We start from the raw sequence: 26534 nt of genomic DNA, 5'->3' as shown, positions 1-26534 counted from the left end.
TGTGTGTGTGTGTGTGTGTGTGTGTGTGTGTGTGTGTGTGTGTGTGTTAATACACACCACAGCACAAACATGGAGAACAAAGGACAACTTTTGGGAGACAGTTTTCTCCATCTCCCTTGCTTTGAGACAGTAACTTTCTTGTTTCTGTCACTAAACTGTGTGTTTCAGGCTAGCTGGTCCTCCAGCTTCAGGGAAATTCTGCCTCTCCTTCCATCTCACAAGCATTCTGGAATTACAGAGGCCCACCTCTATATGAGCCTTCTTTACATTGGTTCCAGACATGGAACTCATCAGGTTTCTGCCTCTACCACCCATATATGCCAGCCAACAATTAATTTTCTATCTTAAACAGCTAAAAGAAAGCTCATCTGAATGAGAATTGCCCTCACTTTATTGTTATGTTATAAATGTATATTAAAATGCAGTGCCATTTTATGCAAGGCAATTAAATATCTGTCAAAATAAATCTAAAAACTGCACTTAAAAATAGAGGTAGTACATAAAGCAAGTGACATTCTGCACAAATAATATTATACATAAAGTGATTTGTAGTGAAATTTCACCAGGTAGGACTCCTCTTCCCTTCTCTCTGGTTTTCTTTCATGCTTCTATTTCTCACAGTCTACATTTGCAGTGACTTTCCACCTGATATCCCTGCATTTCTTCTGAACACTGTGTTCCTTCATGTTCATCCTTCTTCCTCCATACATAGACATGATGAGTCCAAGATTCTTACAGACTTTTTAGTTTAGCCACTCAGACACATGAATACCATAACTGCATTGTTTCTTATAAATAGAATGTTCACTGGTGACTAGCGATTATATTCCACAATAATTTAAGTCCTTCATGAAGGTTGAACTTAGGAGTCGTTTACCGATCAGTCTTATGAGGATACACATCATACTCATTTTACAGACAACTTTAAGTACACCGCAGACTTTATGTTTTCTCACAAAGTGTTATTATTGAACAGGATGTTTCTAGTCTGTGTTGATGGTGGTAGTGCCTAAAGTGTCTTTAGAACTCATCATACTCCATTATCAAGGCTTTACAGAAATTGCCAGTTAATCCCCACAGGAAAAGAAATGGTGCACACAGTGGTCATTGAGTTAAAAGGAATGATGCTGTCAGTTAGACATCCAGAAACTTGTTCCAGAGAGATGGGTCAATACCATTTCTCCAAACTATCATTATGAATCCTTGAATATGACTGCTTGAATAGACATGCTTTAGTCTCTGTAAAGCATCTCATTGTATTTACAGAATAAAACATATCCCATGTTCTCTTAAACCAGGTGTTCTATAGCTAACCAGGTATTATACACTTCATTGTCATTACCAGAAGTATGTTCAGAGATATGCTAGCTCCTAATTCTGCAAGGTGCTATAGGATAATTTATAGTCCTGCATCATGAGTCTTGAGGCGAGTTCCACCAATAATCACTGGAAACCAAGGTAGTTAAGTCCCCAGGAGAAAGTGCCTTCTCATTTCATTCTTATTAAAGGTATGACAGGTGTTTCTAACATCTGTAAAGTACCAAGCCTCAAGCACTGAGGTTCCATGCCACACAATTTTCAAAGTATCCTCTACCCATTTTAACATTTGTTTCATTTCCCATGTACTAAATGCCTTAAACATGTAAAGACACAAAACCCTGCTGTTGTTAGTGATACTAAAATCACCATGGCTTGCAGTCAGATACAACTTTACCAAATCATAAGAATACAAAATGCTACACATAAACTTAATTCCTCTTAGAGGAACTTCTGCTATAGAGACAATGAGCATGAATAACTATTGGTTGTCTGAAAAGCCAGTGGTGGTTCCATCTGTTGTCCTGTCCTCACAGGCACGAGTATATTCACAGTCTATGAGGCTTCATCTCAAGAAGGCTGGGTATTCCTCATGTACAGAGCAATCGACAGTTTTCCACGCTGGCGCTCCTACTTCTACTTCATCACACTGATTTTCTTCCTTGCCTGGCTTGTAAAGGTACTGGAAAGACTGTGTTCAGAGATCACATATTTTGTGATTCTTGGCGGGTCTTTTTTTTCATTTTAGTTTTATTGATCAACAGGCTACTTCATCGCCAGTGTTTGTCATTTCCTTGCAGAATGTGTTTATTGCTGTCATCATTGAGACGTTTGCAGAAATCAGAGTACAATTTCAACAAATGTGGGGGACTCGGGGCAGCACAACTTCCACTGCCACCACACAGGTATGGCTTTAGCTGGATGATCACAGTCCGTTCTGCCTCAGGTACATCCCATGCTCATAGCTGTGAAGCCCCAGGGAATGCTGCTTGAATACTTGTGTTCCTTCATGTTTACTCTCCTTCCTCCAAACACAGATGTGATGAGGCCAAGGTTCTCATAGTCTTCTTAGTTTGGCCATTCAGACACATGAATACTATAGCTGCATTGTTTCGTATGAACAGAATGTTCATTGCTGCAATATGGAGCAGTGGGAGAGTAGATTGCAAATACAAATTAACAGGTCCAAAGACAGAATAATCATCCCAGACCTTTGCTGGGCTGTGGTGAAAGTCATCTAGTTGCTTAAAAATGCCATTGATGGTTTCAACACAAAACTAAAGTTGCCAACTGTGCTTACTATGGACCTTTGATTTGATTCCAGGACCACAAGTCCTCAAAGGCTTCCTGAGTAAATATAACAACGGAAAATTTCCTTTTCTATGAACCTTTGTTAGTGTGACCTCAAGCCTCTCCAGTGGTCTTTATACAGAGATTCGAAGTGTTGGTGTTGGAACTATTTAACTCAGAACAAACCAATCAAGGAACTATAAAGAACACCCTCAGTCCCCACTGCAGGCCGGCGGTTCTTGAAAAGTCATCAGACATTCAATGTGCATTGCTTCTCCCAAGAAGCTAAAGCTGGTCTGAAACATACAAAAGCAACAGAGCATTCAACTATGCATGGGACATTCTGAAATCCTGTTGTTTACTTGCTTGTTTTTGTTTTCACATTTTGCTGCTTAGAAACAGGAAGGACAGACTCACATGTCTTCTAGAATGAATAGAAGGAGAGAAAAAGAAAATCCAAAATTAAAAAAGAAACAATTCAATTTTATAACAATTATTTGGCGATTAAATAATGAAAAGTAAGTTTGCAAGTGTTTATATATCTGTTGGTGGGAAGGTCTCTATGGAAAGCTCAACATGAAAATTTTATTTTGAAAACCTTTTGATTAAACTTTTAGCAATACAATGTTCAAGCGTCATTAAACATAAGAAGCTGACATTTATGATGACATAGATATCAGAATTACCCTAAGCCTTTGGTACAAGGGAAACCATGTCAAAATGATTTCAAACGTTCATGTAAAGAAATTAATATGCTGCATAGGTTCTATCACAGATGCCACGTTGTGGCACTTTCAAGGAATCCATCCAGGAAGATCTACTTTTTGTCTGCCCCGTTGGCCTACTGTGAGGTGTATCAAAGTTTCAGGTCCTTCCTGAGGGGACAGCCTCTTGACAGGCATGGTCTCCGTGACAGACATTGAGATATAATGGCACATAAAGCTATGAATGCAGCTCTTACGTGCAGTGCTCCCAGGCGAAGGCCTAATATGTCCCTAAAATTTTTGCTTATTAGGTAAATCTGACAGATAAAATCACAGCTGGAAAAGTAAAGCACCAAACCAGCCAGCAGTTACAAGAGAAGAGAAATGTTAAATTTTTGAACAAAGTCATATAAAAAAATTATTTTGATGCAAAATTGCACTTAATGTGGAGGCATAAGTCAGGATTTCAAGAGGGAATGAGTCTGGGTGCTCAGCAGAGGTAATCATGCAGAGAGCTTTGAGAAACCTTCGTTAAGGAAAATGGTATGGCTGAGGACCTGGTTGCTAAGCAACCAGAGCTCCTGCAGGCTGCCTCTTGGAAAAACACTGCTTAGGCAGCCTAGCAACAGGCCTTAGGCTCCGCCTACCCTCAGTCACCGCTTGCAAGAGGACTCAGAAGCTTTTGTGTGTACAGAAGGGAGACAGAACATTTGCCATGACTGCTGCACTTGTAAAAATCTGACCAAACTCAGAGCCTGGGCTGCTCTTTCACTGGTTTAAAGCACTAAATCACAAGTGTCTAATTCTGACTAAATAGTGATAAAATCATGATGATTACTATATGGTACACAGCTTTTTGGACATAAAATTTTTTTTGCCTTCATCTATTATGTGGGAAATTAATGTTCAATGTTTTTTTCTTGCCAATGAGCTAAAAAGGACTGAGAATATTGGACTTGGCCATGCCTCTAGGAATGTGAGCTTCCTATGACCAGCATGTGGGTGGAAATGTACACATGTGTATACACTTAGATACACACGTGTACATTCTGAGGATAAAGTGGACCTTTAGATACAGGCAGTTCACTGGGAATTGGCCCTGATATTTCAGAGGCAAAATAGAATCTGTGATAATTTTTTTCTTTAAAATATCAAAACAATTTTGTTTGTTTGTTTGTTTGTTTGTTTGTTTGAGTGGTCACTACCCAGCATCTCTGAGAGCTGGGTTCTGGTGGTGCGTGTAGGTAGCGTTTGCTGAAGGAGGCAGAGGCAGAAGAATCTGAAGTTTGAGGCCAGCCTGAGATACAAATGTCTGAGAATCCACATAGAAACAAATTAATGAAATATTTCTTGCAAACATTTGTGTGAAGAATGCTGTGGTGTGCACCAGGAAAATAAAGGCAGCCGAGAGGTGATCCTTTCAGATTCCTGTCATGTACCTGTCTGAGCAGTACCGGGGGCAGTACCTGCATCCTGCATGGCTCTTGGTGTGGATAACTTGTCACACACTCAGAAATGAACCGGTGTCCAGGGCAAGAGGTTCACATTCCTGTTTCAGAATATACCTTGTCCTCAATAGAATTTCCCGTGTTTCTCTTTTTGAGGATGTGGCCCTAACACTGGATGGTAATATGTGTGGGCATGAGCTAGGACAGCAAACACCTACCTACATATCTGCCATCTCTTTCCTAGACTGGCACATGCTAGAGATGAGATGATCCCACCTAGTCCAGAATAGAACTGAAAACCCATCAAAGCCCCAGGCCACACTGACAAGTACCAGGAGAGGACACAGGGAGGCAGGCCATGCACATCTCTTGTCATAAGGAGTGGTGGTCCATGATGTCCTTTTGAAGTTCTGGCAAATAAGCACTATGCTATGTGAAGAGAACAGCATCCCTGAGTCTGTCACCCGAACTGGGCACTTTTGCTGACAGACACAATCTGAATTGTTATTCTTTAAAAAGCTAGAAGACGGGTAAGGGTAGAGTTGATGCAAGTAAAAGGATGATTTTGAGTCGCTCCTTTCTTGCCTTCCTGTCAACATCCTCAGAATTTGCCTAAATCAAACTCTCTGAGAATATGTGGTGCTCAGCAAGAAAAGCAAAGAGACCTAAATGAAAGACACATGAGCAAAGATGGAAAGAACTGATTCACCCAAAAGAAAAGAAACTTATGCATAACCTAATGATCAACTTGAGGGAAAAAGTTCTGTGTCCCAAAAGCTGGCAGTTTCTTCATGAACAGGCATCACTCAGATGTGTGAGAAGATAGTGAAGGGTGCAGTAAGAGAAGGACTGTCTTGGGATGGCGCAAGAGTGAGTCCTTCCGTGAGAAGTATGGGGGAGGGGTGAAGCATTTACCACAGGAATGCAGGATTGAAAATTAAGCTTTGCAATAGTGACTCAGTAAATGCATTCTTTTGCTGATTTTTTTCTGCTTTGTTCTGAGATGAGGGACCCCACTTGGAGACTGAGTCTATGAGCTACATTTGAGCAGGGGTTTTAGGCATTGTCCTTGGTTAGGGCTCAGGTTTTTTATCTGTCTATTTATTTATTTATAGTTTTACTTTTTGGCTCCGTTGATCTCCTTGTGGAGCTCAAGGTCTTTCTATCTTCCCCTTCTTTTATAAGATTTCCTACACTCTGCCCAAAGTTTGGCTATGAGTCTTAGCCCCTGCTTCCATGCCTAAATCACTTTTTCAGAATTCCCCCTAATAATAATATTATTTTTCTTACCTCACCTCAAGGGTTAACCTGATGGCTGGGATAATATTTTGTCCATAGAGAAAATAGAATTCTTAACTGGTTTGTAAACCAGGCTGCCCTTTACAAAATTCTAACATTTTCAAATCTACAAGCCTGAGCTAGTTCACTGGGCTGGAGTCCTCATGCTTTCCCAAATGCTTGTACTAAAAGGAGAGTGTTCAGGGGTGTCCATTATATTATGATGGATAATGCCCCCCACTCACTGATACCATCTTCTTGAAATATTGAAATATATCAGCTGTGACATGAAATAGAGTGACTTTACCAACTATCTTACTGATTCCCACAGCAATATACATTGCAGATTTTAAAAACCACAAAGATGGACAATTGTAAGAAACATTAGCCTCCATTCAGGTTGCCCATTCTTTACTTTTACTCAATGAGAGGTGCTTCCTCCTTTAGTTAGTTGTTGCTGGCCACTGTGAATGTGTCCTCTAGGCTCTAGTCCCATGCCTACGTTGCTGTTCTGAAAAAGGCAGCGCCTACTGCTGGATGACAAGGACCTTCCCAGCTATTGTTTTAACAAGTGTAATTGGAACATCTCGTCCAAAAGACAGGCAAGCGGTACCTACCAAAGGCTTTAAAGCATGCATACTGTTTAATCAAAGAGATCCGTGTCTATGAATTTATCCTCAGACTTTAGACAATAATCAAAGGATTGTATTTGAGGATGTTTTGGAGGGTATAGAAAAAATCAAAGGGCTGTGGATGAAGCTCAGTGATCAAGTCCTTGTCAGTATGGGCAAAATTCTGGGTTCAATTTTCAGGAAGCCAAGCAAATTCTAAACATCGATACTATATTAGGGATTATACTGTACTAAGTTGGACTTTATTGGCGTGAGAATCTATGGACAACCTGCTAGTACAAAAAGATCTCGTGTGTATGCACATGTGCACGTGTGTATGCAGATGTGCATGCATGCACAGACGTGTTAAGTTCCTGGAAGTTTAAAATGTCACTAGTGGAGGAGAGCCAAGATGGCAGCGCCGGGAGAGCACTGTGTCTGAGAAGCAGGACAGCACTCTCCGGGCAGCGACCAGGAGACTGAACTCTGGCCCTAAAACTACAGCAATCATGTTTCCCAGGTGAGGGGAGGCTCCCACGGCATGGGAATTGGTCGGGTCCACTCTTGGGCCTCACAGCCAGAACCCAGAAGAGAACCCGGGTAACGCTGGCATTGGGTCTCCAGGCTTCAGCTCCCAATCACTTTCCCAGGCTGATCGATGGGCACAAGGGTGCCAGAGACTGGGAGTCCCAGTCGCAAGAAAACTCCATGGGGAAGGAAAGTTGCGAGTCTGATCACGGGTCACCCAGTCTTTCCCTGGAAGGTCTCAAGGACCTCGGGTACCCGCCGCCATCACAACTGAGCTCCCACCATGCAGAGAGCAGCTGCGTGCCCAGCTCACCAGTACAGACGAGCTGCGTGCCCCAATACAACAGAGACTGGGAATTCTTGCCTGGAGAGGGCCTCACAGGGAAGGAAGAAACTGTGCTGCTTGGGTCACCTGAGCGGCTGCGCGCCCAGCTCACTGGTACAGACGAGCTGCGCACCCCAGTGCAACAGAGACTGAGAATCCCTGTCCAGAGAGGGCCCCACAGGGATGGAAAAAAAAGTGCTGCTTGGGTCACCTAGGCTTTGCCTGGGGAAAATCTCGCAGACCACAGATCGCAAACAGGCGAGTACGCCCAGCCATCACGGATATGGGCCCAAGCAGGGAGCACAGAGTTATTGGGAACCCAGCTCCCGCAGACTAGCAGGCAGGCGCACGTGCTGCCAGCCCAGAGACCTGCTTTGTACCAACTACTCCTTACAGACAGAACTCTGTGCCCCAAGACACCAGAGTCTTAGAGTTACTGTCTGGAGAAACCCTCACAAGGAACAAGGAACAAAGCAAAGGGGACTGGCAACCCAGTATAAAGGTCCCACAGACTGGCCCAACCCAGGGAACTGCTGTGCCCCAGAGAGCCTGCTATTACCAGGAGAGCAGTACTCACCCGCCACAGATTACCTCTTGGGTTCTGGGGCACAGAGCCCCAACCTCAGACCTACAAACCACCGGGAACCCTGAGATCAACCCCCAGATACTGCTCCAAGGGGCAACCAGTTATCCCTAACAAAACCGACCAAACCACGGGACACACAGGTCACAGCAGCTGATCACTAAATTTACAGCAAGAAACCCAGAAGGAGGGCAGCTGTCTCCAGGACTTCTCTCGGTGAGAGGAGAGCCCTCTCAACTAATCAGGACCACAGTTACCACCCAGATCTCTATGCCTGCGGTGAGCTGTAGCAACTCCTGAAAAACACCGGCCATCCAGTGACTATACCCAAAAAGCTGAGAAGGCTTCCTTCAGGAAAAACCATCTTTCTGCCAAAGGGATTCTCTCCACCACAGGAGTCCAGGAACAACCAGAAACTAACTTCAAACACCTAAGATAGCCCAATGGGTAGAGGACAGTGTAAAAGTTCAACCAACAAAAGCCAGAGCAATATGGCATCTCCAGAACCCAGTTATCCAGGGGCAAACAGCCCTAGACACCCCAGCATAATTGAAATTCAAGAAGATGACCTAACATCTATGCTCATGAAGAAGATAACAGAGGAAACAAATAAAATATGAAAAGAAATAGAGGAAGCTGCAGCCAAACAGTTTGAGGCCTTTAGAGAGGAAATGCTTAAATCACTGAATAAAATAAAAGAAACAGAGGATTGTTCAAACAAACAGGTGAAGGAATTGATGGAAAAACATGAAAATACAGTCAGACAGGTGAAGGAAACCAACAAAATGGCTCAAGACCTAAAGATAGAATTGGAAAAATTAAAAAACACACAAATGGAAGAAATTGTGGAGAGAAAGAACTTAGGGAAGAAAGCAGGAACTACAGAGGTTAGCATAACCAATAGGCTACAAGAAATGGAAGAAAGAATCTCAGGCGTGGAAGATACAATGGAAGAAATAGATGTATCTGTCAAAGAAAATGTTAAATCTAAAAAATTCCTGACACAAACCAACCAAGAAATCCAAGACAACATAAAAAGACAATACCTAAGAATAATAGGAATAGAGGAAAAAGAAGATTCCCTCCTCCATGGCCCAGAATATATTTTCAACAAAATCATTGAAGAAAATTTTCCCAACTTAAAGGAGAGGCCTATAAGAATACAAGAGGCCTACAGAACACCCAATAAATTAGACCAGAAAAGAAAATCCTCCCGCCACATAATAATCAAAACCATAAGTATACACAACAAAGAAAAAAATACTAAAAGCTGCAAGTGAAAAAGGCCAAGTAACATATAATGGCAAACCCATTAGAATCACACCTGACTTCTCAACAGAAACTATGAAAGCCAGAAGGGCCTGGACGGATATCATGCAGACCCTAAGAGAACACAGATGTCAGCCCAGGCTACTATACCCTGCAAAACTCTCAGTCCTCATAGACGGAGAAAACAAGATATTCAATGACAAAAACAAATTTCAACAATACCTACAAACAAATCCAGCATTACAGAAGACACTAGAAGGGAAAAATACAACCCAAGAATACTAGCTACATTCAAGAAAACACAGGAAATAAATAACCTCACTACAGTAAAACAAAAAGCAACCAAGCACACAACTGTATGACCACAGCCAACATCAAATTCAAAGGATCTAATAGCCACTGGTCATTAATCTTTCTCAACATCAATGGACTTAATTCTCCAATAAAAAGACACAGACTAACAAAATGGATGCCTAAACAAAACCCAGCAATCTGTTGTATACAAGAAACACACCTAAGTCACAAAGATAGACATTACCTGTGGGTAAAGGGATGGAAGACTGCTTTCTAAGCAAATGGATGCAAGAAGCAAGCGGGAGTAGCCATTCTAATATCTGGTAAAATAGACTTTCAACCAAAATTAATCAAAAGAGATGGGGAAGGACACTTCATACTCATCAAGGGAAAATTCCACCAAGAAGACATCACAATCCTGAACATCTATGCCCCAAATACAAGGGCACCCACATTTGTGAAAGAAACATTGATAAAACTTAAACTACACATAGATCCACACACACTAATAGTGGGAGACTTCAACACCCCACTCTTCAACAAAGGACAGGTCAACAAACCAGAAATTAAACAAAGAAACAATGTTTGTAACAGAGGTCATGAATCAAATGGACCTAACAGACATTTACAGAACCTTACACCCAAACACAAAAGAATTTACCTTCTTCTCAGCACCTCATGGAACCTTCTTTAAAATAGACCACATAGTTGGTCACAAAGCAAGCCTCAACAGATACAAGAAGACTGAAATAATCCCTTGTATCCTGTCTGATCACCATGGAATAAAGCTGGACTTCAACAACAACAGAAATAGCAAAAAGCCTACACACACATGGAAACTGAACAACTTGTTACTAAATGACAGCTGGGTCAGGGAAGAAATAAAGAAAGAAATTAAAGCCTTTCTAGAACTCACTGAAAATGAAGACACAACATACCCAAACTTGTGGGACACAATGAAAGCAGTGCTAAGAGGAAAGTTCATAGCACTAAGTGCCTTCAAGAAGAAATTTGAGACAGCTCATTCAAGCAACTTAATGGCCCACTTAAAAACCCTAGAAAAAGAAGAAGCAGACACACCAAAAAGGAGTAGACGGCTGGAAATAATCAAACTCAGGGCTGAAATCACTCAATTAGAAACAAATAAAACAATTCAAAGAATCAATGAAACCAAGAGCTGGTTCTTTGAGAAAATCAACAAGATCGACAAACCCTTAGCCAAGCTAAATAAAAGGCAGAGAGACACCACCCAAATCAACAAAATCAGAAATGAAAAGGGGGACATAACAACAGACAATGAGGACATCCAAACATCCATTAGGACTTACTTCAAAAGTCTATACTCAACAAAATTTGAAAATCTAAATGAAATGGACAATTTTCTTGATCGATTTGACTTACCAAAGCTGAATCAGGACCAGGTAAATCAATTAAATAGTCCTATATCCCCCAAGGAAATAGAAGCAGTCATCGAAAGTCTCCCATCCAAAAAAAAAGCCCAGGACTAGATGGCTTCAGCACAGAATTCTACCAGACCTTCAAAGAAGAGCTAACTCCAGTTCTCTTCAAACTATTCCACAATATAGAAACAGAAGGAACATTACCAAACTCATTCTATGAAGCCACAGTCACCCTGGTACCTAAACCTCACAAAGACCCAACAAAAAAAGAGAACTTCTGGTCAATCTCCCTCGTGAACACTGATGCAAAAATACTCAACAAAATACAAACCGAATACAAGAACACATCAAAGATATCATCCACCATGACCAAGTAGGCTTCATCCCTGGTATGCAAGGGTGGTTCAATATACAGAAATCCATCAATGTGATCCACCATATTAACAAACTGAAAGAAAAAAAACCACATGATAATCTCCCTAGATGCTGAAAAAGCATTTGACAAAATCCAACATCCATTCATGTTTAAAGTATTGGAGAGATCAGGTATACAAGGCACATATCTAAACATAGTAAAGGCGATATACAGCAAGCCTATAGCCAACATCAAACTAAATGGAGAGAAACTTAAAGCAGTCCCACTGAAATTAGGGACAAGACAAGGCTGCCAACTCTCTCCATATCTCTTCAACATAGTTCTGGAAGTCCTTGCTAGAGCAATAAGACAGTTGAAGGAGATCAAGGGGATACAAATTGGAAAGGAAGAAGTCAAATTATCACTATTTGCAGATGATATGATAGTATACGTGAGTGACCCCAAAACCTCTACCAGGGAACTTCTACAGCTGATAAACACCTTCAGCAAAGTGGCCAGATACAAAATTAGCTCAAAAAAAAAATCAGTAGCCCTCCTGTATACAGAAGACAAAACGGCTGAGAAAGAAATTAGGGAAACAACACCCTTCACAATAGCCACAAATGACATAAGGTACCTTGGAGTAACCCTAACCAAGGAAGTCAAAGAATTGTATGAAAAAAATTTCAAGTCTCTGAAGAAAGAATTAGAAGAAGATATGAGAAGATGGAAAGATCTCCCATGCTCATGGCTTGGCAGGATTAACATAGTAAAAATGGCCATCTTACCAAAAGCAATCTACAGATTCAATGCAATTCCCATCAAATTACCAACACAATTCTTTAAAGACCTGGAAAGAAAAATTCTCAACTTCATATGGAATAACAAGAAACCCAGAATTGCTAAAACAATCCTCTACAATAAAAGTTCTTCTGGAGGTATCTCCATCCCTGATCTTAAGTTGTACTATAGACCAACAGTTTTAAAAACTGCATGGTACTGGCATAGAAACAGAATGGTGGATCAATGGAACCGAACAGAGGACCCAGAAATAAACCCACACACTTATGGACACCTGATCTTTGACAAAGATGCCAAAACCATACAATGGAAAAAAGATAGCATCTTCAACAAATGGTGCTGGTCCAACTAGATGTCTACATGTAGAAAAATGCACATAGATCCACACTTATCATTCTGCACAAAACTGAAGTCCAAGTGGACCAAAGACCTCAACATAAAACCAGACACATTAAATTGGCTAGAAAAAAAGTGGGGAATACCCTAAAACTCATTGGTACAGGAGAAAACTTCCTGAACAGAACACCAACAGCACAGGCTCTAAGAGCAACAATCAACAAATGGGACAGCATGAAACTGAAAAGCTTCTGTAAAGCAAAGGACACCATCATCAAAACAAAGTGACTGCCTACAGATTGGGAAAGAATATTCACCAACCCTTTATCTGACAGAGGACTCATATCCAGTATATATAAAGAACTAAAGAAGCTGAAAAGCAACAAACCAAGTAATCCACTTAAAAAATGGGGAACAGAGCTAAACAGAGAATTCTCAATAGAGGATACCGAATGGCAGAGAAGCACTTAAAGAAATGCTCAACCTCATTAGCCATTAGGGAAATGCAAATCGAAACAACCCTGAGATTTCCCCTTCACCCATCAGAATGGCCAAGATCAAAAACTCAAGTGACAACACATGCTGGAGTGGTTGTGGAGAAAGGGAAACCCTTCTTCACTGCTGGTGGGAATGTAAACTTGTACAACCACTCTGGAAAGCAATCTGGCACTTTCTCAGACAACTAGGAATAGCACTTCCTCAAGATCCAGCCATACCACTCCTAGGCATATATCCAAAAGAGGCTCAAGTACACAAAAAGGACATTTGCTCAACCATGTTTGTAGCAGCTTTATTTGTAATAGCCAGAAGCTGGAAACAGCCTAGATGCCCCTTAACTGAAGAATGGATGCAGAAATTGTGGTACATCTATACAATGGAATATTACTCAGCAATGAAAAATAAGGAAATCATGAAATTTGCAGGTAAATGGTGGGACCTGGAAAGGATCATCCTGAGTGAGTTGTCCCAGAAGCAAAAAGACACACACGGTATATACTCACTCATATAGACATACAACATAGGACAAACCCACTAAAATCTGTGCATCTAAAGAAACTAATCAAGAGAGAGGACCCTAACTAAAACACTCAATCCCCATCCTGAAAGGCAAAGAGGATGGACACCAGAAGAAGAAGAAAACAGGAAACAATCTTGGAATCTGCTACAAAGGGCCTCTGAAAGCCAGAAGAAGAAAACAAGAAACAAACTAGGAACCTACCACAGAAGGCCTCTGAAAGCCTCTGCCCTGCAGACTATCAAAGCAGATGCTGAGCCTGATGGCCAACTGTCGGGCAGAGTGAATGGAATTTTATGTAAGAAGTGGGAAATAGTAAGAGCTGGAGAGGACAGGGACTCCACAAGGAGAGCAACAGAACAAGAAAATTTGAACACAGGGAATTTCCCAGAGACTCATACTCCAACCAAGGACTATTCATGGAGATAACCTAGAACCCCTGCACAGATGTAGCCCATGGCAGGTCAGTGTCCAAGTGGGTTACATAGTAATGGGAAGAGGGACTGCCTCTGACATAATCTGATTGGCCTGCTCTTTCATCACCTCCCCCTGAGGGGGGAGCAGCCTTACCAGGCCACAGAAGAGGACAATGCAGCCACTTTTGATGAGAACTGATAGACTAAGATCAGAAAGGAGAGGAGGACCTCCCCTATCAGTGGACTTGGGGAGGGGCATGCATGCAGAAAGGGGAGAGAGGGTGGGATAGGGAGGGGAGAAAAAAATGTCACTAGTGGTTATCTCTTTGGATATTGGTTAATTCTTTTTCATTATCTCATACACATCTCTAGGTGCTTAGTAATAAAAATTTTAGAAATATAACTAGATAAGAAAGTCACATGCTTAAAACATGGAAACCAACAGTGTATATTCCACTGTGTATGCCAAATGCACAATATATATGTAGCTTAGATAATGTAGATTTATGTCCTTTATGGATAAAGTTGAAGGAGATCAGTTGGGTTGGGCTTGCCCACCCACTATCACCTTTCTGTTCTACTTGACAGTTTCCCTTCCCACAGTTTCATAGCAGACTACAATACCTCCTGTAGCTGTAACTCTCAGATATGTATACAGGCCAGCAGAAAAGAAACACAGGAAGAACAAGAAAGCTGTGCTTACATCCTGTGAGCTATGGTCAATATGAGCTGCAGGAGAGGATAGAAGCTTGTCCTTCTGTTGGAGGCTTAGTGACCTCAAAAAATGCCCAGATACTGGAAGACAGACAAAGAATGAGTGCTGTCGTACCCATCATTGCCCCAGAGATCTTAGTCCTTGGGATTCTCGTATCTGCTAGCCAGCCCTGTTCCAGCCTCAAGGATCTACAAAAATCATATCAACCAATCTAAATATTGTATGATGTGAGAGCTAATGAAAGCGGGGCTTGTTTGCATTTCTGTAAATTTATTTCATACACAAGGGAACTATTCTTCAGAGAACTATTTTGCTGACAATTAAATTGATCCATTTTATTTTGGTCTGCTGGAAAAATAATTTAACAGAGAAAATTAGTTTTCCACCAATGAAAGGAAATATTAGCCCCAGGGGTCCTTTGTGCCTGACAAGACAGTATAGGAAGGATCACAGAGAGTTCTTAGCCAGTGACTGACAGAATAGGCTTTGACATTTGCCCTTAAAAAATTCCAGAATCATGGCAGGGTCTTTAAAGCCCACTTTAATGAGCTTGTTTTTCCCGATATTGTCTATATTCTCATAATGAGCCCATTCATGTAGGAGGTTATTGGTTCTGCCACCAAGAATAACTTCTAAGTTTTTTTTTCTAAGGAGAAATTAACTTCTGTAAGTACACAGTTGGGACTCACTATTTGTAATCATATCTTTGGTCAAAGAATCTTTGCAAATGAGCACCTATTGTTTAAATATAGTATTAAATATATATTTTAATATTAAGTATATATTACATGGCCTGTGAGGAGACGTACTTATTTCCCATTGTCTAAATCATGACAGAGAAAATTTTTCTTCTGAAAATGATTTATAATCTCTCTGGCTATTTGAAAGCATTATAGAGCCTATGTACTATGTCACTCAGATTTCCATTAATGATTACCTTTACAACAGGAGGTAGGACCAACATAAATCACAAGTAATGGGAGCAATGAGATGTTTATGTATATAAAAAGAGACTGGGCAGAAACAAAACAGTAAATTATTATGATTAAAGGCTTTATTTAGAAAAACTTCATTTATACTTTATGCTATTAAAACCATAAACGCAACACACACACACACACACACACACACACACACACACACGCACACACATGCACACGCACACGCACACACACACTCCTGGGGAACAAGGTAAGTGGGAAGTGTCTTCCAGCTGGATATAATGTTGATGGGTGGGAACTTATGGGCCACAAGGTTATCAGGTTTCAAGTGGCCAATAGCATCTTGAATTTTATCTCTTCTAAGACTTCCAGAGCAATATAAATTATATGTTCCCTTTGTAAACACATGAATTAACTTTCTGTTGAGCAAATTAATTGTGACCTAGTTAAAACAAGTGCATAAAGTCAGCTAAGCCCCCTCTCAGTCCCCACCATTGAGAAGCTGCCAGCCTCATTCCCTGTATTGATGATAAACTAATGATACTATTTGACATGAGAGTGTTGTCTAGTTCACTGAATGAAAAATACCAACTAGTTTAAAAATCTTTTTACATATACTAAGCAGACAAGACATAATGCTTAAGAATTCTACATGTATTTCTTGGATAAAAACTGATGATTAATATAACCAGCTAAAATACTAACGTATTTTTTGTATAAAGGATATCTATAAGGCTACATGCGCAAAATCTATGTAAGGCAGAAATTACATGGCATATAACAGTGTTTGTTCAATAAATGAAAGCTATTATCATGGCTCATGAGAGATTTATTATTCACTTGTTTTCAGTATTAAAATGAGTATAACTGAAATGATTCATGATCCAAATATATATCATTAAGAAGATAGATTTTCAGTAATGTTTAAACACATAGAAAGCTGCAGTCAGAACTGGAGCTCTCCATGTTCCATGCTTAATATCTCTGACTCATCTCTTTGTCTTAAAGATGTTCCATGAAGACGCTACTGGCGGTTGGCAGCTGGTAGCTGTGGATGTCAACAAGCCCCAGGGACGCGCCCCAGCTTGCCTACAGGTACAGCACGATACATTCTTAAAAATTATTCAGCATGGATCTTTGACTTTTATTTTACCCAAAGAAATTCATAGGCTCCAAGCTCTAGAGTTTCCATGATCTTTCAAGAGGTGAGAGCCAATGTTTTATTCTACCTTGTATTCAGGAACTAGTTAAGTGTCTAGTAGTACTACTGTGTTTTCCATTGCTGTGATAAATACCTTCACCAAAAGCAATTTGGGTAGGAACGGGTTTATTTGGCTCACATATTCAAGTCACAGTCGGCAGGAACGGAAGCAGAGACCATGGGGAAATGCTGCTTATTGACTCGCTGCTCATGTCTCATTCAGTGTATTTTCTTAAATCTTCCAAGACCCGGGCAGCACCACCTCCAGTGGGCTGGGTCCCGGCCACAACAATTATTAATCAAGAAAATGCACACAACTTGTCTATTGGCCAATCTGATGGAAGCATTTTCTCAGGTGAGGTTCCCTCTTCCAAGATGGCCCTTAATCCTGTCAAGTTGACAAAAAACTAAACAGCAATCAGTTATTTGATAAACTTGATGAATGAAGGCACACAAGGAAAATCATTTCGACAGTATCAAATCAATGAACAGCTTTGTTGCCATGTTAGTCTTTCTGAAAATGTTTTCTAAGACTGTTTACAATTTATATTTAGAAATTGTTATTTTCTAATATAATATTTTTTCCAGTTTTGTATGTTGCCTCTTCACTTTGTTACACATTTACTTGTTTCTGTGGTTTAAATAATGGAGGTTAAGTTCATTATTCCCAAATAAATAATGTAAATATTAAATATTATTTTGTGGTTTTCTTCTAACCTAGCTTGATTGTACCAGCATCACTAATACAGCAACTTTTAAATGAAGAATAAATAAATGAAAGTCCTGTAGCCCGCGAAGCGCCCCTCCTGTCCACCCTGAAATGACTTGTCTTTCTGCCTTCCCTTCCCTGGCCACAAGCCAGGGTCCCCCCTAACCTGCACTTTGTAGTATGAGCGCAGGAGAGCTGGAGAAAGGGACATTAGGGGCCTGGCAAACCAATCCGTACAACCGGGTTTTCTTCTCTTTGAGGTAAAGCCGTCTCTAGTATTCATCTCCCATTCCCACCACATAACCTGAGAAAATTATATGAACATCTGTTTCAGATGAGAATTGTTTTGTTGTGATGTTCAAAGAATGCACCTTTTACAAGTAGGATCTGGCATCCCAGGTCACTGTATATTCTGTACCTTTCTCTTCTTCTGAGCCACATGATTTTCCTCTTTTGTTTCTTTCTATGCACCTGTCTCATTCGCTTATACAGTCACTACAGCTTCATTCTGGTTCTGGCACATTACCCAGAGGCTGGTGTCCTACCACACAAGTTCTCAGAAGAAAATAACCAGAAAACTTGCAAAATGAAGGTCAACTGAGAGGAAATGTAATTTTAGAATAGGTCACAAAATGTGAGACACATTGAGTTCAAGAATTTGGTCATGGAAATCGAAATGGACACAGGTGCTCTGCTTAAAGAAAATACAGTTACACTCACCTTTTAGTGTCAGTGGGGTTTGGCACACCACAAGCTCACATGGACACTGGTTTCTTAAGTCTATAAATGTTCAAATCCCTTGTGATAGACTGAACATCTTTGGTGTCTCTCATAATGCTTCCCTGTTAGTTTCTGATTCTGTTCATTTGGGTCCTCTCCGTTTCCTTTTGTTAGTTGTGTCAAGAGTCTGTCTGTCTTGTTTATCTTCTCAAAGAACAAGCTCTTAGATTCATTTATACTTTGTATTTTTCTTTTTTTCTATCTCATTAACTTGGAGATTTGATGCTGGTAATAAAGTAATTATTGAAAGGTATGTGTTAGTTGCAATTGTATTGTTTGTTTTGGTGCTTTTTTGTGTTGTCGATGGTACTATGTTTCAGTATTGATAGCTTTTTTTCTTACAATTTCTTTGTTGGTTACTCATCTCTTCAGCTTGTATTTTCTTTAAGTTTGGACTGTATTGCAAATGTTTGGAGGAGTGCATTGCTCTAAATTGCCAATTTTGCTCTTTTAGGCATAGAATACATTGCTTTAGGCTGTTCTGGGTTTCAAAGTTTCCATTGAGAAATCAGCCATTTCTCTGATGGGTTTTCCTTTATATGCAACTTGTATTTTTTCTCTTGCCTCTTTCATCACCCGTTCTCTATTTTTCCTAGTTAGTGCTTTCAACTATAGTATACCATGGGGAGTTTCTCTTTTGGTCTTATCTATTTAGTGTTCTGTATGATTCTTGTAGCTGTATGAATGTTAGTTTAGCAGACTTTTCATCTATGATTATGTTGAAGATCTGATCTATGTCATTGACCTGGAAATTCTTCTTTCTGATCTATTTTATAATTTGAAGGTATGGACTTTCCCCTCACATTTGTTTCTTTCCTGTGGTTTTCCTTCTAATTTTCACATTCTTTCTTTACTTCATGTAGACCTACTTTATCACTGAGTCCTGATAGTCTCCCATCTCCTTAATTCTTTCTGTTTTTAAGGCTTTTCCTTGAGTTGGCTAGTTGGTTTATTGAGTTATTCAATTCCATCTTTGTTCCTACTTGAGTTCTTTTTATGTTTCTATCATGTTTTTATCATTTTATTGAATTCCATTTTCAAATACTGGATTTTCTTCATCATTTCCATCAGGCGTATGTTTGTGTTCTCTTGGGCATCACTCAGGCATTTCTTCTTTTTAAATTCATTCTCTTTAAGTTCACTGAACTGTAGCTTTGTCTCTGCTTTCAATTCCTTTAATTATTTAAGAAAATTTATGATTTGTTCTTTTAAACTTTATGTCACAGGATTTATTAAGGTAATTCTTACTGCATAAAAGTTCTGTAGGGCTGATTGTGGAAGATAGTGCCTCAAACTTTCATATTGTTTGCATTTTTATAATTTTTATTTGTTTATATTCATTACAGTTTATTTACTTTGTATCCCAGCCATAGCCCCCTCTCATTCCCTCCCAGTCCCACCCCCCCTACCTCACTCCTCCCTGCCCCTCTCTAAGTCCACTGGTAGGGAAGGTCCTCCTCTCCTTCCATCTGACCCTAGCTTATCAGATCTCATCAGAACTGGCTACAGTGTTCTCCTCTGTGGGCTGGCAAGGCTGCTCCTCCCATCGGGGGAGGTTTTAATGCTTTCTGGGCATGTGGTCTTCTTTTGTCAGTTCTGTGTCTCAATCAGACAGGGCAGATAGGACAGCACACAGGATCTACAGGCTGGGTTAGGCCTAAATGTTGGATAGTACTTAAATGGAATGAAGTCAGCTAAACACAGGGAACTGGGCTGGCATGTAGGGTACGTGTCCTTCTCAAATCCTGGAGTGTGGGAGTATACCCAAGGGGTGAGGGTGCTGCATGGAGAGAAAGATCAGTTGCACTCCCTACGCTAGGCTAGACTCTAGAGTGCTGTTCAGGATTAAGATGTTGGAATTCTTGAAACTTTTCAGGGGCATATAAATGCGAGAGCCCTGAGAGGCAGTGTTGACTGTTTTTAGTCACTTAAGAGGAGTAGGTTGTGATTTGTTAGTAGTTTGTGCTCAAAGAAGAAATAAAAAGAAAAAAGATACAGATCTTAGCTGTGTGGAGAGGTTGCATGTGGCACATGAGGGGTCCAGCGGTGGGCAGGGCATGTCTTGGCTGAAGTCTGCAGGTTGGTGCCAGTACAAGCAAGGGTGGCCAGATGACATGAAAACACTGGATATGGGACCCAGGATAAATCTTGGGGGGTTATGAGCATGTGTGTGAGTGAGAGGATTAGGCTGAATCGCATGGCTAGACTCTGGGAAAAGATATACTGGACCAATCTAAGTAGAGAGGCTGGAATATGGCACTCAGGGACCTGTAGATTGGGGGAGACAGGCCAGTGGTATTGTACAGCAATAACTTTCTACCTTTCTAATTGAAGCCAATAAATGCAACAATCTTTCAAACATTTGTTGGCCACTTCTGAATTTCTGCAGATGTATAAGCAATTTTCAGATTGCTAACATTTCTCTTGCCTACTTGTTGGCTAATTATTGTAAATGATTTTCAGAAATCTCATATATGTCTAAAGTATAAATCACTTGCATAGGAATAAAAAGCAGTAATATTTTCAAGTAGGAAGACAAATCCAAAGCATAGATATCAGAAGCATGGGCGCAGACCATGTACTCTGCTTTTTAGGCAACAAGGCAAGTCTCTCACATGGTGTTATGAAACCATTTAGAACGTTTCTTGAATGTGTGCTTAAGTGTGGGTCTAAGAAAACTGAAAAGTTATAATTGACTCTTTCAACATCAAACCCACCATTAGGCAGCTATTTAAGTGCTGTCTTTTATATGAGCAACATCTGTGTGAAGGGGTCACTCTAACTGACGATGAAAAGAAGTAGATTAAATGGGAAAGTCGTCTCTTAGCGGCTGCTGTGACAAGCCATCCCCCGGCCTCTGAGGTATAAGTGTTTATCTTTGACAGTTTGACAAATGTGGCTGCATTCCTGGCCCCCTCTTCCAGCACATGCATACCCAGTGGTCTGTTATCACCAAGAACATCTGACAGGAAAATGAAGGTATGCATGAGATACGGAGTGTTCCTGCTCAATTTCTCTCTGATAACATCCCATGCCATTCCTTCTGCAAGGGAGGTAAAAGGCTTTTTTCCACAAATAGGTCAAATTATGACAAGATTATTACTGTAGTGTTTTAATGTTTTTTAAAGAAAACTTCCGTTGAAGGTGAAGACTGAGAGGATGTGTACAGTGTGGAATGTGTATTTTGGGTAGTGGAGTGGCATCCTGTGTAGCTCTTAGAATGTCTGTCTTCTTAGTGAACCTTATCACAGCTGATGTATCATTTCAAGAATTGTTAGTCCCTGTGAGAAGTTAAGTTCGCTTTATCAGCTGCTCCCTTCTATCCCGTCGGACCAGTGTGAGGAGATGGAAGGCCTAATGTAGCCAAAGACCATGTGGAACAACTTCCCAAAGCTCTTTGACTTTCAGGGTTTTATCTGACCAACATAGATAAAAGTCTATATCAATAGGAAGTTATTTGGACTGACTCAAATTCCCAGCTTCGGCTGTGGGAGATAGTTGGCCACTCAGCCTGAAGACAGAACCACCTTGTCTTAGCACTTGCACAGCCTCACTCACCACTTGAGGGCATTTGCTTAATTCTAGGAAGTCAGTTCTTGCACTTCCTCATGGTCAGCTGACTCAGCCTGTGGGCCTAGGGCTGGATTCCACCCTTTCTCCCCCCAGGCTTTGGAATTGTTTCTTTGTCCTTGTTTGTAGATCCATCTGTTTGTTTATTCCAGTTTATAGATAAAACATATATTGCATTGACACATTCTAGAAAACACATGCTGTCCTAAAATGAAGCCTTTGTAAAAGAGATATACACCATAGCTTAAATCAATATGGGACAGATGAGTTGCTGAGTAAATTGTGGGAAATGCTCTATTTTAGCTTCTTTGTTTTACCATGCAGATTGCCGTGGTCTTTGTTACAGTTTCTCGATGTCCAGAAGTATTTTCTGTGGGTCTCTAGTGCTGAGCAAGGTGTCTTACTAGTGTGAATGCTGTGGGTCATGATGTGTCTCTGAATAGAACAATTGGCTATATGCATGTGATCTAGCCTTAAATAATGAGGTTGAATTCATTTAAGACACCCATGATGTGCTTCCCTTTCCCCAAAGATCAAAGTTCACACTCAGATCATTAATTTTCAAATCCCCCACTACTCCTTGGAAGAACCACAGGAGCTGGGACAGCTGGGAGGTTAGTAACCAAGTGAAGCACATTGATTTACACTATGCTCATTTATAAGAAAATACTAAATTTTGCTTCTGAATCTGTGGTTTGTCTGAAAAGCCCTGCCAGTCCCTGCCAAACCCCAGCTGATATCTTGGGCATCTGTAGTCAGCCACAATCTATGCTCTGAGATTGGCTGGCTGAAAGTAAAGTGAAGAGGATATTAAGGTCCATAGCTAGATAAGCATGTCAATGTGGTAACTCAGGCATCCTAGAACAGCAGGAGTAAATCCTAGCGCACAAGTCTTTCCTAAGTCTCCGCTCACTACTCTGTTATTATAAGCTAACCAGAGCAAGTCACATAACTGGATCAAGAGCTGATGTAGAAGACACTGGCTAGGGCATAGATAACCATGGGCTGATTTCAGGGAGAGGCTACCACACTTTTCCACACAGACTAAAAGAAATGTCAAAAGCACTAGCCAAGAATAACACTAAACCCAGCTCACAAACATATATCAACCCAGACGATATGAGCTTCTTCTTTTTAAAATCTTACTTGTATTGTAGCGTCAGGAGCTGATGATTAAAGTGTGTTGATGAAAATAGCATGAACACCAACATGTGATTTAATGATATAACAGTGGAAATATCACTAATACTGGGCAAGAGATTAAATGAGACTCTTCTCCATGAACTTTGATTTCTAGATGTTCACTTTCTTTCCCAACGAGCATACAACTCTTTTTCCTTTTTTAAAATATTTTTTTATTTATTACAATTTATTTACTTTGTATCTCAGCTGTAGCCCCACCCTCATTTGCTCCCAATCCCGCCCTCCCTTTCTCCCTCATCTTTTCCCATGCCCCTTCCACAGTCCACTGATAGTGGAAGACCTCCTCCCCTTCCATCTGACCCTAGCCTATCAGGTCTCATCAAGACTGTTTTTCATAGTCTTGCTCTGTGGCCTGGTCAGGCTGCTCCCCCCTCAGGGAGAGATGATCAAAGAGCTAGTCCATGAGTTCAGGTCAGAGACAGCCCCTGTTCCCCTTATTAGGAAGCTCATTTGGAGACTGAGCTGCCACAGGCTACCTCTGTGCAGAAGGTCCAGGTTACCTCCATGAAGGGTCTTTGATTGGAATATCAGTCTCAGAAAGGATTCTTAGCCCCAGATTTTTTGGTTCTGTTGTTCTCTTTGTTGAGCTGGTCCAGAACCTTCCAGGTCTTTCTATCTCCCCCTTTTTCATAAGATTCCCTGCACTCTGCCCAAAGTTTGGCAATCCGTTTCAGCATCTGCTGTGATACCCTGCTAGGTAGAGTCTTTAAGAGGTCCTCTGTAATAGGCACCTGATTGTTCCTTATTTTCATAGCTTCTTCCAGTGTCTATCCCATTTGGCTTTCTGAATGAAGATTGAGCATCCTCCTTCTAGCTTAGCCTCTTTAGGTGTACAGATTTTAGTATGTTTATCCTATATTATGTCTAATACCCACTTATAAGTGAGTATACAACATGTGTGTCTTTCTGCTTCTGGAATAGTTCACTCAGGAATATCTTTTCCAGTTCCCACCACTTGCTTGCAAATTTCATGATTTCCTTGTTTTCACTTGCTGAGTAATATTCCATTGTGTAAATGTACCACAGCTTCTGTATCCATTCCTCAATTGAGGGACATCTGGATTGTTTCCAAATTCTGGCTATTACAAATAAAGCTGCTACAAACATGGGTGAGCAAATGTCCTTGATACTTCAGCATATTTGGGATATATGCCTGGGAGTGGGATAGCTGGATATTGAGGTAGCACTATTCCTATTTGTCTGGGAAAGCGCCATATTGATTTCCAAAGTGGTTGTACAAGTTTACATTCCCACTAGCAATGGAGGAGGGTTCCTCTTTCTCCACATCCTCTGCAGCATTTGTTGTCACTTGAGTTTTTTATCTTAGCCATTCTGATGGGTATAAGGTGAAATCTCAGGGTCGTTTCGATTTGCAATTCCCTAATAACTAAGGATGCTGAACATTTCTTAAGTGTTTCTCTGCCATATGATATTCCTCTATTGAGAATTCTCTGTTAATCTCTGTACCCCATTTTTTAATTGGATTACTTGATTTGTTGCTTTTTAACTTATTGAGTTCTTTGTATATTCTGCATATCACCCCTCTGTCAGATACAGGGTTGGTGAAGATCCTTTCCCAATCTGTAGGCTGTCATTTTGTTCTGACGACACTGTCCTTTGCTGTACAGAAACGTTTCAGTTTCATGAGGTACCATTTATTGATTGTTGCTCTTAGAACTTGTGCTGTTGCTATTCTATCCAGGAAGTTGTCTCCTGTACCAACAAGCTCAAGGCTCTTCCCCACTTTTACTTCTAACAGGTTTAGTGTGTCTGGTTTTATGATGAGGTCTTTGATCCAGTTGGATTTTAGTTTCATGAAGGATAATAAGTACAGTTTTGTGCAGGGTGATAAATATGGATCTATTTGCATTTTCTACATGTAGATATCCAGTTAGACCAGCACCATTTGTTGAAGATCTTTTTTCCATTGTATGGTTTTGGCATCTTTGTCAAAAATCAAGTGTCCATAGGTGTGTTGGTTTATTTCTGGGCCTTCTATTCGATTCCATTGATCCACTGGTCAGTTTCTATACCAGTACCATGCAGTTTTTATTACTGTTGCTCTATAGTACAGCTTGAGATCTGGGATAGAGATCCCTCCAGAAGATCTTTTATTGTAGAGGATTGATTTAGTAATTCTGGGTTTCTTGTTATTCCATATAAAGTTGAGAATTTTTCTTTAAAGTTCTGTAAAGATTTCTGTTGGTAATGTAATGGGAATTACATTGAATCTGTAGATTGCTTTTGGTAAAATGGCCATTTTTACTATGTTAATCCTGCCAAGCCATGAGCATTGGAGATATTTCCATTTTTTGATATCTTATTTCTTTCTTCAGAGACTTGAAGTTTGTTTATTTGTTTGTTTCATACAAGTCTTTACTTGCTTGGTTAGAGTTACACCAAGGTACTTTATGTCATTTGTTGCTATTGTGAAGGGTGTTGTTTCCCTAATTTCTTTCTTAGCCTGTTTGTCTTGTGTATACGGAGGGCTACTGATGTTTTTTGAGTTAATTTTGTATCTAGCCATTTTGCTGAAGGTGTTGATCAGCTTAAGGAAGTCTCTGGTAGAATTTAAGCATACTATCATATCATATGCAAATAATGATACTTTGACTTCTTCCTTTCAAAACTGAATCCCCTTGATCTCCTTTATTTGTCTTATTGCCCTAGCAAGGACTTCAAGAACTATTTTGAAGAGATATGGAAAGAGTGGGCAACCTTGCCTTGTCCCTGATTTCAGTGTGATTAAGTTTCTCTCTCTTTAGTTTGATGTTGACTATAGGCTTGCTGTGTATTGCCTTTACTATGTTTAGGTAGGTGCTTTGTATCCCTGATCTCCCCAGGACTTTAAACATGAATGGGTGCTGGATATTGTCAAATGCTTTTTCAGCATCTAAGGAGATTACCATGTGGTTTTTTTTCTTTCAGTTTGTTTATATGGTGGATTACATTGATGGATTTCCATATATTGAACCACCCCTGCATACCTGGGATGAAGCCAACTTGGTCATAGTGGATGGTATCTTTGATGTGTTCTTGTATTCAGTTTGCAAGTATTTTGTTGAGTATTTTTGCATCAATGTTCGTAAAGGAGATTGGCCTGAAATTCTCTTTCTTTGTTGGGTCTTTATGAGGTTTAGGTACCAAGGTGACTGTGGCTTCATAGTATGAGTTTGGTAATGTTCCTTCTGTTTCTGTTTTGTGGAATAGTTTGAAACATATTGGTTTTAGCTCTTCTTTGAAGGTCCAGTAGAATTCCACACTGAAAACATCTGACTCTGGGCTTTTCTTTTCTTTCTTTCTTTTTTTTTTTTTTTACGGGAGACTTTTGATGACAACTTCTATTTCTTTAGGGGATATAGGACTATTTAATTTATTTCCCTGTTTTGATTCAGTTTTGGTAAGTGGAATTGATCCAGAAAATTGTCCATTTCATTTAGATTTT

The 26534-nt window shown here is 40.3% G+C and overlaps 1 protein-coding gene across 1 annotated transcript in view; it reads left to right on the top strand.

The window, feature by feature from the left end:
• Positions 1-26534, top strand: part of Nalcn (sodium leak channel, non-selective) — a 273950-nt gene that overhangs the window by 51329 nt on the left and 196087 nt on the right. The window contains exons 10-12 of the mRNA XM_055609597.1: positions 1854-1996; positions 2118-2222; positions 16635-16721. Coding sequence (XP_055465572.1) covers positions 1854-1996; positions 2118-2222; positions 16635-16721 — 335 coding nt within the window. The remainder of the gene's footprint in view (positions 1-1853; positions 1997-2117; positions 2223-16634; positions 16722-26534) is intronic.

This window comes from Psammomys obesus, unplaced genomic scaffold, assembly GCF_907164565.1.
Source record: "Psammomys obesus unplaced genomic scaffold, mPsaObe1.curated_primary_1811, whole genome shotgun sequence".
Classification (NCBI taxonomy): domain Eukaryota; kingdom Metazoa; phylum Chordata; class Mammalia; order Rodentia; family Muridae; genus Psammomys; species Psammomys obesus.
The sequence above is the reverse complement of the archived record's forward strand: the minus strand, read 5'-3'. Positions and strand labels throughout refer to the sequence as shown.